The sequence below is a fragment of the Microtus oregoni genome, unplaced genomic scaffold (genome assembly GCF_018167655.1).
Source record: "Microtus oregoni isolate MIOR12 unplaced genomic scaffold, Mior012 000085F_ref0000168, whole genome shotgun sequence".
Taxonomy (NCBI): domain Eukaryota; kingdom Metazoa; phylum Chordata; class Mammalia; order Rodentia; family Cricetidae; genus Microtus; species Microtus oregoni.
Genome location: NW_024544551.1, coordinates 1,210,063 through 1,225,816, shown reverse-complemented (window position 1 = coordinate 1,225,816; position 15,754 = coordinate 1,210,063). Strand labels below are relative to the sequence as shown.

Below are 15,754 nucleotides of genomic sequence, written 5' to 3'. Positions count from 1 at the left end.
AGTACATGCTTCACCATGGACCTTCTCCAGGCCCCTAACTTTTAAGTATATTCCAAAAAAAAAAAAAAAAAAGTACTGAGAGAAACTTTAAACACACACACACACACATATTTCTAAGTCATGTAAATGCAGGTAATTGCAGTGTTCAGAAGGTAAAATTAAGAATATTGCAAGTTTGAGGCCAACTTGGCCTACACCATGACTACTTCAGGCAAGCCATGGGTGTATGTCAATGACGTCTCAAAAACCAAACCTAGAGCTGTGTAAACTCCCTGGAATCTAGGAGGAGTGATCCTAGTTAAGTCTCCTAATAATGGGGGATATAGAATCCAAACTGGATCTCTTCTATAACCAGGTCCTCCTAGCATGAGGAAGGTGATATCAACTCAATCACAAAACCTTCAATCAACTATGTGTTCATCCTGCAAGATGGGTTGGGGCAATGGTGGCACAGAAGTTGTGTCAGTGGCCAACCTATGACTGGTCCAACTTCAGACCTATGCCATGAGAGGGAGCCCATGTCCAACACTGCCTGGATGGCCACGAACCAGAGGCAGAAGAGTCCAGAGACACAGGATAGAACTAGACATGTATAGCCAAAAAAAAAAAAAAAAAAGAAAGAAAGAAAAGAAAAAAATCAATGCAATGATTCCTAATAATATTCTGTTATTAAATCAGTGTCTAGCCAATTGTCATCAGGGGAGTGTCATCCAGCAACCAATGGGAGCAGATACAGGGACACACTGTCAAACACTAAGAGGAGCCAGGGGAACCCCCTGCACCCCTTCCCTCCCCCCCACAAGAAGAGGGAGAAGAAGCAGGCGCCAAAGAGGATAAGGGACACCATGGGAATATGGCCCACAGCATCAACTAAGCAAGGCTCCTAGAGACTCACAGAAACTGAAGCAACAATCACAGACCCTATATGGGTCTAAGCTAGGTTCTCTGAATATACCTTACAGTTGTGTAGCTTGGGGTTCGTTCGTGTGGGACTCCAATCAATGGGAGAGGGGAAATTTTGATTGTCCTGCCTGCATTTGAGACCCTTTTTGTCCTACTGGGTAGCCACGTCCAACCATCATATGAGGGCTTGTGCCCAGTCTTATTGTATCTTGTAGATATCCCTAGGAGGCCTGCTTTTTTTTTCCCTTTTTTTTTTTTTTTTAAGGGAAAGAGAAAAGTTGATCTGAGTCTGAGGGAGAGGGGAGATTAAGAAGGGACTGGGAGGAGTGGAGGGAAGCAAAACCAAGGTCATGATATAATGTAGATGAGAAGAATAAGTTTTAAAAAACAAATAAAAAACAACTATTTCCAAAGAATCATAAAGTAATAATTGTTAAAAACTTTGTACATCGGATCTAGCAATACCACTCTTGGGAATATACCCAAGAGATGCCCAATCATACTATAAAAGCATTTGTTCAACTATGTTCATAGCAGCATTATTTGTAATAGCCAGAACCTGGAAACAACCTAGATCCCCCTCAATGGAAGAATGGATAAAGAAAGTGTGGAACATATACACATTAGAGTACTACTCAGAGGTAAAAAAAAAAAAAAAACAATGACATCTTGAATTTTGCATGCAAATGGATAGAAATAGAAAACACTATCCTGAGTGAGATAATCCAGACCCTAAAATACGAATATGGTATGTACTCACTCATTAGTGGACTCTAGCCATAAACAAAGGACATTGAGCCTATAGTTCACAAGCCTAGAGAAGCCAAATAATAAGGTGAACCCAAAGAAAAACATATATAGATCCTCCTGGAAATTGGAAGCAGACAAGATTGCCGGGTAAAAGTTGGGAACATGGGGGTGGAGGTGGGGGGGGAAGGGAAAAGGGTGAGAGAGAAGGCAAGGATTGGGGAGAGCTTGGGGGAGTGGGAGGGTTGAAATGGAGGAAGGGTGGATTTAGGAGCAGGGAAGAAGATATCTTAATTAAGGGAGTCATTTTAGGGTTGGCAAGAGACTTGGCTCTAGAGGGGATCCCAGGTGTCCATGGGGATGTCCCCAGCTAGGCCCCTGGGCAGCAGAGGAGAGGGTGCCTGAACTGGCCTTATCCCATACTCACACTGATGAATATCTCGAATATCACCATAGAAACTTTATCCGGCGATGGATGGAGATAGAGACAGAGACCCACATCAGAGCACTGGACTGAGCTCCCAAGGTCCAGTTGAAGAGCAGAAGCAGGGAGAAGTTGAGAAAGGAAGTCAAGACCATGAGAGGTTGGTCCACCCACTGAGACAGTGTGCCTGATCTAATGGGAACTCACCAAATCCAGCTGGACTGGGACTGAACAAGTATGTGATCAGACCAGACTCTCTGAATGTGGCTGACAATGGAGGCTGAGAAGCCATTGATAATGGCACTGGGACTTGTTTCTACTGTATGTACTGGCTTTCTGGGACTCTAGTCTGTTTGGATGCTCACCTTCCTAGGCCTGGATGGAGGGGGAAGGGCCTTGGACTTCCTACAGGACAGGGTACCCTACCCTCTCTCTTAAGACTGGAGGGAGGAGGAAGGAGGGTGAGTGGGGGGGCAGGAGGAAAATAGGAGGAGAGGAAGTGGAAATTTTTGAATGGAAAAATAAAAAATGAAAAACCTTTGAACATCTAACATCAAAGTAACAGCAATTTCCCTTTACAGGTAAGAATAATTTCTGTTTTTAATCTGGATATCTAACTTTCAGAGCCATGGATCTCTAATAGGAGGGAATGTCTTGCTATATTGCTCAGGCTGGTACTTTGGCATTGCTACTGGCCATTACTTTCCTGTTTCTGTGACAAACACCATGACCAAGACAGTTATAGAAGAAAGTGTTTAATTGGGTTTGCTTTTAGTTTCAGAAGGTTAGAGTTCATGATGGAGGAACAAAGGCATGGTGGCAGGAACAGCTGAGAGAGCTCTTAATCTTGATTTTTTAAAATGTGTGTTAGTTACACATACTGCAACTCTTCACATCTTCATAACTCACTCTGTTAATATATGATCCGCTCTTTTCCAACCAATCTTATTTTTAAAAGAACGCATTAACCGCAACTGCACCTATTTCCACTCCAACTTTTATTTCCTAAAAGAAATGTTTTATTTGTATAGTCAAATCTATTAATTTTTCCTTCTCTTTCAATTTCTAGCTTTGATGTATTTAGAAAATGTATTTCCATGCACCATTTTTAATTGTCCAACAGCAACATAATATAAATGACAATTGTGTGGAGGTTAAAAGACAACTTGGAATGGAATCAGTCCTTTCCTTCTACCACATGGGTTCTGAACTGAGGTTGTTGGGCTTTATAGCAAGCAACTACACAGTGAGCCATCTCACTGCCAACCTAAGTACAATTTAGTCTAACTCTAGATTCTATTGTCTGTTCGCACAGTGAGTAAATTAAAAAATCATATAGAAACAACTTATAAAATAAAAAATGGCAGGACAGGTTTACCAATTAAACTATCTAGTCAAATGCTTACTTGCAATGCCAAATGCACACCCAGTCTCCAAAGTTAAGACCTGTTCGATCTGGATTTTCATCTTCAGTTTGCTTTCTTGAGTTAGTATTACACCAGAGCTGCAGACAGCTGGAACCAGTTAAAAGACGATTACCTAAAGAAATATACAGATGTATTATTCACCATTTATTATTGTAGGTAGTTAACACTGAGTTAAGATACAGACTCAAGAATCTTATAATACTAGAACATGTAACACAGTTTCTAAAAACAACTATTTCCGGTTGGTTAGAAGGTTCACTGGGTAAAAGCATTTACTTGTAAGTCTGATGACTTGAGTTCTAGTCCCAGAACTCTCATGATGGAAGGATAGAACCAACTCCTGCAAATTTTCCGCTGACCCGATATATGAACCACAGCATATACACGCCCATGCATGTATACACATAATGTAATCTTAATATATATATATATACATATATACGTGTGTGTGTGTGTGTGTGTGTGTGTGTGTGTATAAAAACAAAAGAATAATATTTTTTTAAAAGACCAGACCTGTTAATATCCTGCTCTGGAAGGAAATGATCCCATGAATCCTGTCCTTTCCTTGAGGATTATTAACAGACAATGATAACTGGGGGGAGGACCAATGAGCACCCACTCCTCCCTGGTTATCTACAGGCTATCAGTTCAGAGAGAGAAAAGAAATTTTACTGTGTGTTACAGCAATTGGTAGGGAGGCCATACTCTTGGAAATGATCCCTCACTCAGGATCCTATAAGAAATCCTAACAAAATGCAATGAGAGGAAGGAGGGAGGTGGGAAAAAAAGGAAACAAAGAAAAGAAAAAGCCCAGCAAAAGCACAAACTCAGGTAAGAAATTCACAAATCCACCTGTCGGCATCATTCAATTAGCCGTCCAAAATGGATCTACTTGGGCAGTCTCTGAATTTCAATTTTCTTATCTGTAAATTCAGAGCTTTCTAGAATTATAAAAATTAGCTATGATTTTACAAAGTCTATAGCTAGGCCCCCATGCAATATGCCTTTTCCACACCTTTCAACAAGAATGGAATCTGTTTCTCTTATTTCTTGACTACCTACACTTCTACCTTGTTTTGAACAGAGAATGAAACAGGAAAATCCCCTAGATAAGGGAGGCTTTAAGAGTACTTGTAGTTTAAACTTTCAATTTGAAAATTTAATCACCATGTAAAAATACTACTCCGCTGAAAAGGCCACATGAGAGAGAGAGGTGACATGGAAAACAAGGGAACTCGCCAAAGGGCCACATATGTGAACAAAGACTTTTTTGAATCCTTTACAAGTAAGGTACTGTTTTGTGGTATTTGCTTGTGTTCTGACAAATAAAGCTTGCCTGGAAATCAGAGGGCAGAGCTAGTCATTAGTTAACCATGAAAGCTGAGCCTTGCTGGCACACGCCTTTAATTTCAGCACTTATGGCACACACCTTTAATCCCAGCACTCGGGAGGTGGAGACAGGAAGTGATAAGGTGGGGTGTAGATAGTACCTTTTTGAACTGCAAGACAAGGGAGGAAAGAAGCAACTGGGGCTGCTCCCAGTTCTCTGATCTTCCAGCCCAATCAATATGTGATTTTAATTAGATTCACATTTCAAGGTACTTCAGGTAATCCCCGGATTAGAGACAAGGCATTCCCACAAAACTCTGTAGCAATTCCAACCCACAGAACAAAAGTAGGAAAATGATTGTTGCTTGAAGCAAAAGGGCACAATTTGCTTTATTTACTTTTGCATTCACCACAGTCTGACAGATGAAACACATAATAATAATAATAAAAACAAACTAGTTCAGTGATATTTGTTCCAACTAATCTTCTTAAATTCCTTACCTGTGGGATCCCAAGTTATATTATGTGCTATTGAGTCCAAAAAAAATTGTCCACTTTTCTGCCACTGACTATAAAGTTCCTAAAATGAGAAAAAAGTCAGTTAGTTAATTGTGATTAGCATCTTTTATATCAAAAAAACATGTTCTCATTTGCTGTGCTCATATCAATGCAGTAATTTTTTTTTTTTTGAGAACAAAATAATTCAGTCAAGAGAAAAGGAATTACATCAGTGATTCTCAATCTGTAGGTTAAGACCCCTTTGGGGGGCATATATCAGATATCCTACATATCAGATATTTACATTATGATTCATAATAGCAGCAAAACTAGTTAAGTGGTAATGAAAATAATGTTATGGTTGGGGGTCAGCACAACATGAGAAACTGTGTTAAAGGGTCGCAGCATTAGGAAGGCTGAGAATCATTGAATTAGATGATAAAGAGGACTCTTAAAAAAAAAAAGACTATTAACAGACTATCCATTGCTGGGATCGGAAAGTCAATCCTGCATATAAATAACCAAAAAGCATATAGCTTATCTATCCTCATGTCAAACGTTGTTTACAATATGTGTATTTTATTACACTAAAGCTTGAAGGGAAATTTAAAATGTGTGTCCATGGGTCAAATAATTTAAATATTCTCTTAATATTTCATCTCCATCTGAAATGCACTACTTCCCTAATGTAAGACTTTCTCATTCTTTCAAACATCTTTTATTTGAATCTACAAACAGTTAAAAAAAAAATAAAGCTGGAGAGGTGGCTCAATGATTAAGAGCAGTGGCTACTTTTCCAGAGAGACTGAGTTCAATTCCCAGCACCCACAAGGCAACTCACAATTGCCTATCCTCCAGTTTCTGGGGGAGCTGACACCTTCACACCAATGCACATGAAATAAATTTTAAAAAAATACATGTGGCACTACTACATATACAAATGAAAACCATGGGTACCCTTAGTACTAGTATATAACCCAACAATTTCTATTGTAGTTCATTTTAAGTTCAAACTGTGACCTATTAAGTTAGCCCATAAATAACTATCTTACTGCAATGGTTCTCAGACTTCCACACAACAAAGAATACTCTAAGATATTTATTAAAATTTCAAGTTTCCAAATATATACCCAAAAATTCAAGTTCAAAAAGTGCACTTTGAAGCACAAGAATATGGACTTTAAACCAATACCTAAGGTGATTTTGATACCAGACGTGGACTACAGAATACCCTTTTAGGAATGCCAGAATAGCTCTCAAGCACAATGAACATCAGTCCTCAATAGAACTAGACACACAGATGGATCAATGGTATATACGCACAGTTTTGGACAGTGCTAAGCTACGAGCTGAACATAAGAACTTACTAATAGCCAGACAGTGATGGCTCATGCCTTTAATCCCAGCGCTCAGGAGGCAGAGGCAAGCGGATCTCTTTGAGTTCGAGGCCAATCTGGTCTACAGAGTGAGTTCCAGGACAGGCTCCAATGATACAGAGAAACTCTGTCTCGAAAAACAAAACAAACAAACAAAAAAGAACTCACTAGTAATTCATTAAGAATATTAATAATTTTATTACTGCTATTTGCAGTGCTTAGGATTGAGCTTACAGCTTTTTAAAAATATTTATTTGTTTGTTTATTTATTTATTTATTATGTATACAATATTCTGTCTGCATGTATGCCTACAGGCCAGAAGATGGCACCAGATCTCATTACAGATGGTTGTGAGCCACCATGTGGTTGCTGGGAATTGAACTCAGGACCTTTGGAAGACGAGGCAATGCTCTTAACCACTGAGCCATCTCTCCAGCCCCCGAGCTTACAGCTTTGTATACACTACTAGGCAAGCACTCATTGTTGAGGTACGTCCCCAGCACCAACAGTAATCCAAAAGTATACCTCTCATAAAGAACCACCATTTCAAAAAAAAAAAAAATATTCCAGAATGCATAAGAAAAACGAAAATATCTTTTGTATAAGGATCTAAGGAGTGCTTGAAACTAGATTTCAGTATTACAGATTTTGTCCAACTCTGTCTTTTCCAGTTTTCCCCTTCAAGGGGAAATACTGTGTAACAATTAGTCTGATCTTACTGAGTATTGTACACTATTATATTTACAAGAATAATATTCATTTTAAAAAGAAAAAACACAATTATATCATATAATTATATATATTATAATAATCTATTATTACAAAAAAGGCATTTTAACAAAACTAATTTCCAAACTATTTTCTTCATTCAGCAGATAGTTGTTGAGTTAGAAAAACTGTGTTCCTTGTGTGGAACATTTGTGTACACTGTAAAGATGTGTCTCTGCCAAAACACCTGCCAGTCACTTAATACAGAGGTAAGGCCCTCTAATACTGGGTTAACTAGATAACCTAAAGACACTAACAAAAATCAGAATTTTGGAAACTGTTCTTGAAAATGAATGCTGGTGAGTGCCCAGCATAGTGGCACATGCCTGTAAAACCAGCACTTGGGAGGCTGTGGCAGGACAATTAAGAGTTCAAGGCTAACCTGAACTAATGGTGAATTCCAGACTTGTCTTGGGGTACAGGGCAAGATTCTGTATCAAAAAGAGGGGAAAGGAGTGAGAGGTGGGGGGGGGGTAATTTGTAAGATACTCCTGATTCATGTAAAAATGACTCCCAAATCATCAGAAGCTATATAAGAGTATTCCTATCATTAAAACACTATTTAATTCGTTATATTTCTGAACTTTAATATATCATCCTATCAAGAATGAATAAATGCCAATTAATTTCTGAGTTGAGCAGAGAAGGTTATAGGCAAAAGCAACAGAAATAGAAAGCAATCCTACAACTTCTAACCCTGTCTCACTTCACTATGCTGATGCTTTCCTGTGGTTAGGAATCACTGGTTTAAAATTTATGGTGACTACACAGACATGCAAAAGAATGTGGTCTAGTTGTTATATTTATCAACTATTAATTAAGAAACTAATTTCTTATATATTTTCCTTATAAAGAACATCTATTGATCTGATAGCAACTATATTACATGATATAATAAAAGCAAAAAACAAAGTCCTAGAAATGACTTAATACTAAAAGCAAATCATGTAATCGTAAGAACAATACACACGAAAAGGCAGAAAACTGTTTAAGCATGCTCTATAAACCAAGAATAAAGTGCCACTTACGGCTAAACAACGGTATCTCATAGTAGCAATAAAGTAACTTCTAAACTTAAAGTTATCAGTTCTTTGCCTATTATGAAATAAAAATGTCAGAAGGAAAACAAAGCACTTTAAGATATCTGATTGGCACAATTTAGTATAATTCAATTCCAATAAAAAATTTAATTATATTTTAGTATGAACATTGAACTTAAACATTTATATTCAATTATAGTCAACAACTTATACTAGTTTGCTGAGTCCCTCTTTTTTATACTAAACATATTTCAATTCAAAAAAGAAAAATAACTACTAACCAAATTTTTCCCTTTTTTTGGAAGACTGACTGGTTCAAAAACAGAGATGACATTTCCATAGGATGCTGCAATCTTTTAAAAAGAAAGAAAATTATAAATAGATTAACATACTTATGGAACAAAAGAGTAAATGAAATAACTATTATGGCTACATTTTTAAATATACAAATACATGATTTCATCCAACAGTACTTGAGAATATACGGGATTAGAATCCCAGCATGGCTACCTTCTGTACATATTTTCAGAGATTTCTCTATCTGTATTTACAATACATATAACACTATTTTTCTAACAGTCCTATGTTGAGAAGTGAACATTCATAAAACATCTTTCAACAAGAATCTTAGCAACAAAATAGTTGCTAAACATGAAATCTGACCTGATTTTAAAATGAGTTTTTTAAGCTTATCTATCATTGGAGTTCATAGTTCTCCCAACAAATAATTTAACTTAAAAAAAAATTAAACTTAAGGGCTGGAGAGGTGGCTCTGGGGTTAAGAGCACTGGCTGCTCTTCCAAAGGACCCAGGTTCAATTCCCAGCACGCACATGGCAGCTCACAATTGTCTGTAACTCCAGCTCCAGAGGATTTGACAACACTTTTACACAGACATACATGCAGACAATATACCAATGAACATAAAAATAAATAAATCTAAAAGAAACATAATATCTATTCTTCATCAATTCCCTAAACTTTTTTTAACATTTTATGTTTTTTTTTAAATTTCTTCATTTTTTGGCAGAAATACATGATTTGAAGCCAGGGCTCTGCTCATGTACCCTGGAACCATGCAACAAGCATAATTCTTTCATGAATTTAATCTTTAAAAAAGCAACCAAAATAGCTTGAGTGACCACCATCAAAATCTCAGAAATCAGCTAATTAACAGTGGCAGAAACCTGTAATCCCAGAATTTGGAAAGGCTGAGGTAAAAGGATTGATTACAGTTTACAGTTCAGCCTTGAATACACAGTTGAGACCCTATCTCAAACACAAAACAAAAATTAAACCAAACAGATAAAAAAAATACACAAATACTCAAGAAATTCTTCTGCTTAGGCTTCAGAGTAGCTGGGACTATAGGTATGAGCCATCCTGCCTAACTTCTTGACACTTTAAGGAAGGCTTTGCTAACTGTTAATAAGGAAACTTACCTTTTATTAGTTTGATCATAAAACCAAATGACTTCATCCTAACCTAGATAATCACATAACTTGGAGAATCTTCATTAAAAAAAAAAAAGACATTCTTGCTGGAAGCTATGAAAGCTATCAAATTTCCAACATTAATAGCTTTATGAATCTAAATGGTATTTTAAAAAGTTTTTAATAGTAATGGGATTACAGAACTACAAAGTTAGGAGAGCAAACACTGAAAGCATGAAAGGGAAAAAATACAAAATAAACACCACCAACAACAAAAAGCACCTCACTGAATTTTAGAATTCTAAATTAAAGAGCAGCATGTTTGTAGCACTGTTAAGAACTAAACAAGAGGCATTTGTAACTATATTGAAAAGAAGGGCTATAAAGTGACAAAAAAATTGCAGTACAACAAACAGATAAAGACTGAAATAAAAACTCCTTTAATCAAAAGTATCATTAGGTACCTAACATGATGGTGCATGCCTTTAATCCCTAAGGGGGTAGAGGCAGAGAGATTTGTGAGCTCAAGGCCTGCACAGTCTATATAGCAAGTTCCAAGCTAGCTAAAGCAATTAAAAAAAAAAAGATAGACAGACAGACAGATAGGCCTAATCTTCTATACTTAGTTGGTGCTATTTCAAGGTATATATGTTGCCTGGTATGACTCCTAGCAGAACACTTTACAAAACTATAGTTAAAATGATCAACAAGAACTACATGTTGTTTCTTTTGTATTTGCTGCAATTATTTTAATTTCAATTTACTATTTTTACTTTTCATATACAATAGAAGTCCTAGAAGTCTTTTCTTTTTTCATTTATTTATTATATATACTGTGTTCTGCCTGCATTTACACCTACACACCAGAAGAGAGTATCAGATCTCATGCTATGAGCCACCATGTAGTTGCTAGGAATTGAACTCAAGGACCTCTGGAAGAGCAGCCTTGCTCTTAACCTCTGAGCCATATCTCCTGCCTCTGTAAGTCTTTTCTTAGACCTAAAAATGAACAAAACATTTCAGATTTTAGTATATGTATTCTTTCGATGTTTGCCAGAAGTTACTAGAATACTGTTTAAAAAAGAATGTCTACCAAATTTGCCTTTTGAAAATAATGCTATTCCTTTTTTTTTTTAAAGAAAGTTAACCTCTTAGGAGGCTTTTAATTTATATTGTTTTTTTTTTTTCTCTTCTGTTTGTTTTCCAAGGCAGGGTTTCTCTGTGTATCTCTAGCTGTCCTGGAACTAACTCTGTAGAGAGTTCAGGTTGGCTTTGAACTGAGAGATCAGATCCACCTGCCTCTATGTCCCAGGTACTGGGATTAAAGACATGTGTCACTACCACCCAGCCTTGATTTTTTTTTTCTAATGCTGAAAAACTAAGCTTTAGACATGTTTAGACGTAAAAATTACATTTGTTTCAATTAGTAGAGAAGACTGTGCTACATCTTAAAATTATACAAAAACAGATTCCTAACTGGGTATAATAATTCCTGTCTGTAGTTTCAACATTCAAGAAACAGATAGTAGGTAGGATTGCTTTGAGTTCAAGGCCAGCCGGTTGCATAGTGAGTTCCAGGACAAGTGAGCTTACAATGTGACCTTGTCTCAAAAATCAAGAAGGGGCTGAAGAGATGGCTCACTGATTAAAAGTACTTGCTACTCTTGCAAAGGACCTAAGTAAGTACTGCTCCCAGAACCCATGTCAGGCAGCTCACAATCAACTGTCAAATCCAGGTCCAGGTAAATACTCTTCTGGCATCAACTGATAACCTGCACACACACATAGTTCACATAAATATACTCAGGAAAACACATAAAGTATTTTAAAACAACAAAAGATTATTATCAGAATTTCTGACATTTTCCAAAATGCATCTTAGAGAGCCAAAGAAATGTATAGCTTTGTTCTTGGAAAGAAGGTCTTAATTGAATAGGAAATATATATTTCAGAAATTATTCTGACAAAAACTATACTCAAAATGAATCTGCAAGTTACCACAAGATTACAAACCTTGCCTTGCTGCATTGAACAGTCCACACATCCCACTTGAATATTTCCATGTTTAGCGCCTGGGATGATCTGTAATCTTTCAAAATTACTTCCCAGTATTACAATATCACATCCAGATGCATAGGCCTAAAAAATTAAAATAAAAATGATAGACATTTCAAGAAAATATGTAGAAAACTTGCATTAAATATTGTTTAAAACACAAAAATTTTAACTGCCTCCGAGACAGCCTTCATGGAACTATTTTCTTTCCTTCTTATATGCAAATCCACCACAAATCAGTCCCAACTGCAGCACGAATAATAAAAACCCAGAGACAGATATTGGGGTTCAACCTGAAGATCAGTAAAGCAAAGTAGCCAAGCCACTAAAGAGCTCTTCCTCAGACTGAAAGAGTGTGACTTCCTGTCTCATCCTGCTTTATAGTCCTCTCTAGTGCTGGGATTAAAGGCATGTGACTCCCTAATACTGGGATTAAAGGTGTGAGCAGCCACCTCCACCAGAATGTTTCCGCAAGGCTGTAGCACAGCCCAGGGTGACCTTGAACTCACAGAGGTCCTCCTGCCTCTGTCTCCCAAATCCTGGGATTAAAGGTGTATGACACCACTGCCTGCCCTCTAATGGCTTGGTTTCACCTTCTGGTCTACAGGCAAGTTTTATTTATAAAACATAAATAAAATATCACTATGCCCATCTGAAACCAACCACATGCATTTCTTCTATGTTCACTGAATGCTATCATCCCTGTTTGTAACTTCATCATCTGTCTCCTGCCCTACTGTTAACAATCCAACTGCTTATATCTTTGTCTGTTCTCAAACCAAACAGCTGACTCCTAAAGATGTTTACTGCATCAAGTTATAATTCCTACCTAAATTTTAAAGTTTCCCACTACACTTGCAATAAAAACCCCAACTCCTTACCAGGACAGTCCATTTCAGGCACTTTTGCCTGATTCCTTCCCTCACGAGGTGGTCCTTACACTGCCTTCCTTCTATTCCTATTTCATATCAAAGTATCTTATCTGAGTTTTATTTGCCTGGTCTTTGTCTACCTCAGGGTTTCTTAAAACTTTGTCCAACTGAGAAATTATTGCATGGCCCAAGGTATAGATATGTAAAACAGGTAAAAAAAAATCAAACTTTTGCCGGGCAGTGGTGGCGCATGCCTTTAATCCCAGCACTTGGGAGGTAGAGACAGGTGGATCTCTGTGAGTTCAAAGACAGCCTGGTCTACAGAGTTCCAGGACAGTCTCCAAAGCTGCAGAGAAACCCTGTCTTGAAAAACCCAAATTAAAAAAAAAAAAAAACTAATGATAAGTATTTTAAAACAATTATTTGGCATACAAAAAATTTTAACATTTATAAAAGGTAAGAACAAATTTGTATATTAGTGAGATAAATATGCTTTTTTATTATTAAAAAATATTGGCTGAATATTTTATGAAAAAAATGTAGCGTGCTGTCTAATATTTTCAGTTTACTGATCCCTTAATTTTATAAGCCTGTATTTTGAGAACACCATTTTGCATAAAATACATATTATAAAATGGCAGAAGCATGCTTAGAGAAATTTCAGAAATGGATGGATGTTCCGTCCTAAAAATGGACCAAATTCATTGAATTATTTCTGGTGAAACTCAAGTTAGCAGCCCAAACACAAAATTTAAAATCAAACATTATTTAACACTATATAATCCAAAAATAGACTAATCTGAATGCTTTCTTAGATTTCTTAGGACCAGTTGCCCAGGTGTGGTGCGGCCTATAATGTGCTTTGTCTTTAGAGCAGTTGATTCCATCCCATGCTCTCTGTCCCATTTGTTCTCAGAATATTTACTACTCTCTACCTCTCTAGCTGCTTAGGATGCAATGACAAAGGACACCATGGGCCCCAGAAAGAAAGAAAGAACTAGGCTATGGTATAATAATAATAATAATAATAATAATAATAATAATAAAATCACTGTGTGGTGGTGATGCATGCCTTTAATCCTAGCACTTGGCAGGCAGAGGCAGGTGAATCTCTGTGAGTTTGAGGCCAGTCTGATCTACACAGTGATCATATAGAGATACCCTGACTCATAAATAAGTAACTAAGTGAGTAAATGAATGAATGAATACAGGAGAAATGGATAATCTGACTAGAGACTTCTACTTTAAAGCTTTAGGAATGAGAAGTTAGCTAAATATTAAGATCTTTTCTGCAAAAGCAGAAGGAGTTGAAAAGCTGCTTGAAGAATGTGTAAAAGTGCTTAGACATAAGAGAGAAAAAGTATTTAGGATTCCTACCATACAAATTGCGAATAACAGATATAGCAAAAGTTTAAGAAGGAACCTTCTACAAGCAATAGACTAAAAATGTTTATTAAAATACCTGAGGCCGGGCAGTGGTGGCGCACGCCTTTAATCCCAGCACTCGGGAGGCAGAGGCAGGCGGATCTCTGTGAGTTCGAGACCAGCCTGGTCTACAAGAGCTAGTTCCAGGACAGGCTCCAAAACCACAGAGAAACCCTGTCTCGAAAAACCAAAAAAAAAAAAAAAAAAAAAAAAAACCTAAAAAGGTCACACTTATCTTAATGTGCCTTCTGCTCTGGCAGTGTTAAACTGGAAATTAAGTATGGCTGCACACAAGGACATTGGTAGTATGGACAGAGATAAGGAAGACATCTGATATTTATGAGGTAGACCCCAGTGGCCTTCAATCTCTTGGGAGATCTCTGAGTTCAAGGCCAGCCTGGTCTACAGAGCAAGTTCCAAGTTCCAAAACAGCCTGGAATACACAGAGAAACCCTGTCTCAAAAAAAAAAAAAAAAAGGGAAAAACTAAAAAAGAAGAGCGAGAGAAAGGCAGACAACTGGTTGATGATTATTCTCAATGATAACAAAGAAAACAAACCAAACAAGGTGGGAAGGAAAGGTTGGAAGACATACCAATAGGGGAAACTGAGCCTAACCAATGATTTTGAGTGTGTTGCACCTTCAAGTGAAAAAAAATCTAAGAATTGTTTATCATTTTGAAATTCAAAACACAGATCTCACCACTAGAGGTAATATACCCTACAGAATGGAAGACCAAGGACAAATTATCATCCTGAAAGGTAACTTACAAAGAACACTGAGTAGAGGAAAGAAAGAAAGAAAGAAAGAAAGAAAGAAGAGAAAGGAAGGGGAAGAAAAGGAGAAAAGATGTTGTAGTTAACTAAAAGATGTTATAACTATAACTAACTATAAGAAGGATGTTATAACTAAGCTAAGGAGAAAACTAAATAAGTGAATTGACAAATGCCAAAGAGAAAGAAACATGGAAGACACTGACAACTAAGGAGACACAGGCTGCCAGAAAGCACTGTTTTTAAGATGAATGTTTTAAATATCTTGAAATTTCCAGAGAAAAAAGAAAATAGATAATAAAGGACCAATGCCCCAGATAGAATTTGAAGATAAAACCCACAGCATAGAGAAAGGGGTTAACCTGGGACATGTAGGATAAAATATATCAATCATTGTGCAATGACAGGGGAAAAAAAGGATGCTGATATAGTGACTTTTTTGGCTTGTAACTGACAATGAGGGAGTGATCAGCCGACAGATTCCAGGTAAATGTTTATATGAGTAACAGAATGTTGGGCTGGGAGGTTTTATCTTATGGAGGAACATGAGATAAACAAAATGAACAGATGGGTGGGTGGGTGCTTGGGAAGCTTTGAGATCTCATCTAAAGGTGGTAAATAGAATTGCATTTCCCAGTCTTATTTATATTATCAAGGAGTGATAAGAGTCAGGAACAGAGATACA

The 15,754-nt window shown here is 37.0% G+C and overlaps 1 protein-coding gene across 4 annotated transcripts in view; it reads right to left on the bottom strand.

Annotated features, from left to right (window-relative positions):
- LOC121441937 (dmX-like protein 1) overlaps window positions 1-15,754 on the bottom strand; it is a 143,667-nt gene that overhangs the window by 121,175 nt on the left and 6,738 nt on the right. For all 4 annotated transcript variants that reach the window (XM_041643338.1, XM_041643339.1, XM_041643340.1 and 1 more), the window contains exons 2-5: window positions 11,959-12,084; window positions 8,795-8,866; window positions 5,332-5,410; window positions 3,481-3,613 (exon numbers count right to left, since the gene is read on the bottom strand). In XM_041643338.1, the coding sequence (XP_041499272.1) occupies window positions 3,481-3,613; window positions 5,332-5,410; window positions 8,795-8,866; window positions 11,959-12,084 (410 nt within the window). The remainder of the gene's footprint in view (window positions 1-3,480; window positions 3,614-5,331; window positions 5,411-8,794; window positions 8,867-11,958; window positions 12,085-15,754) is intronic.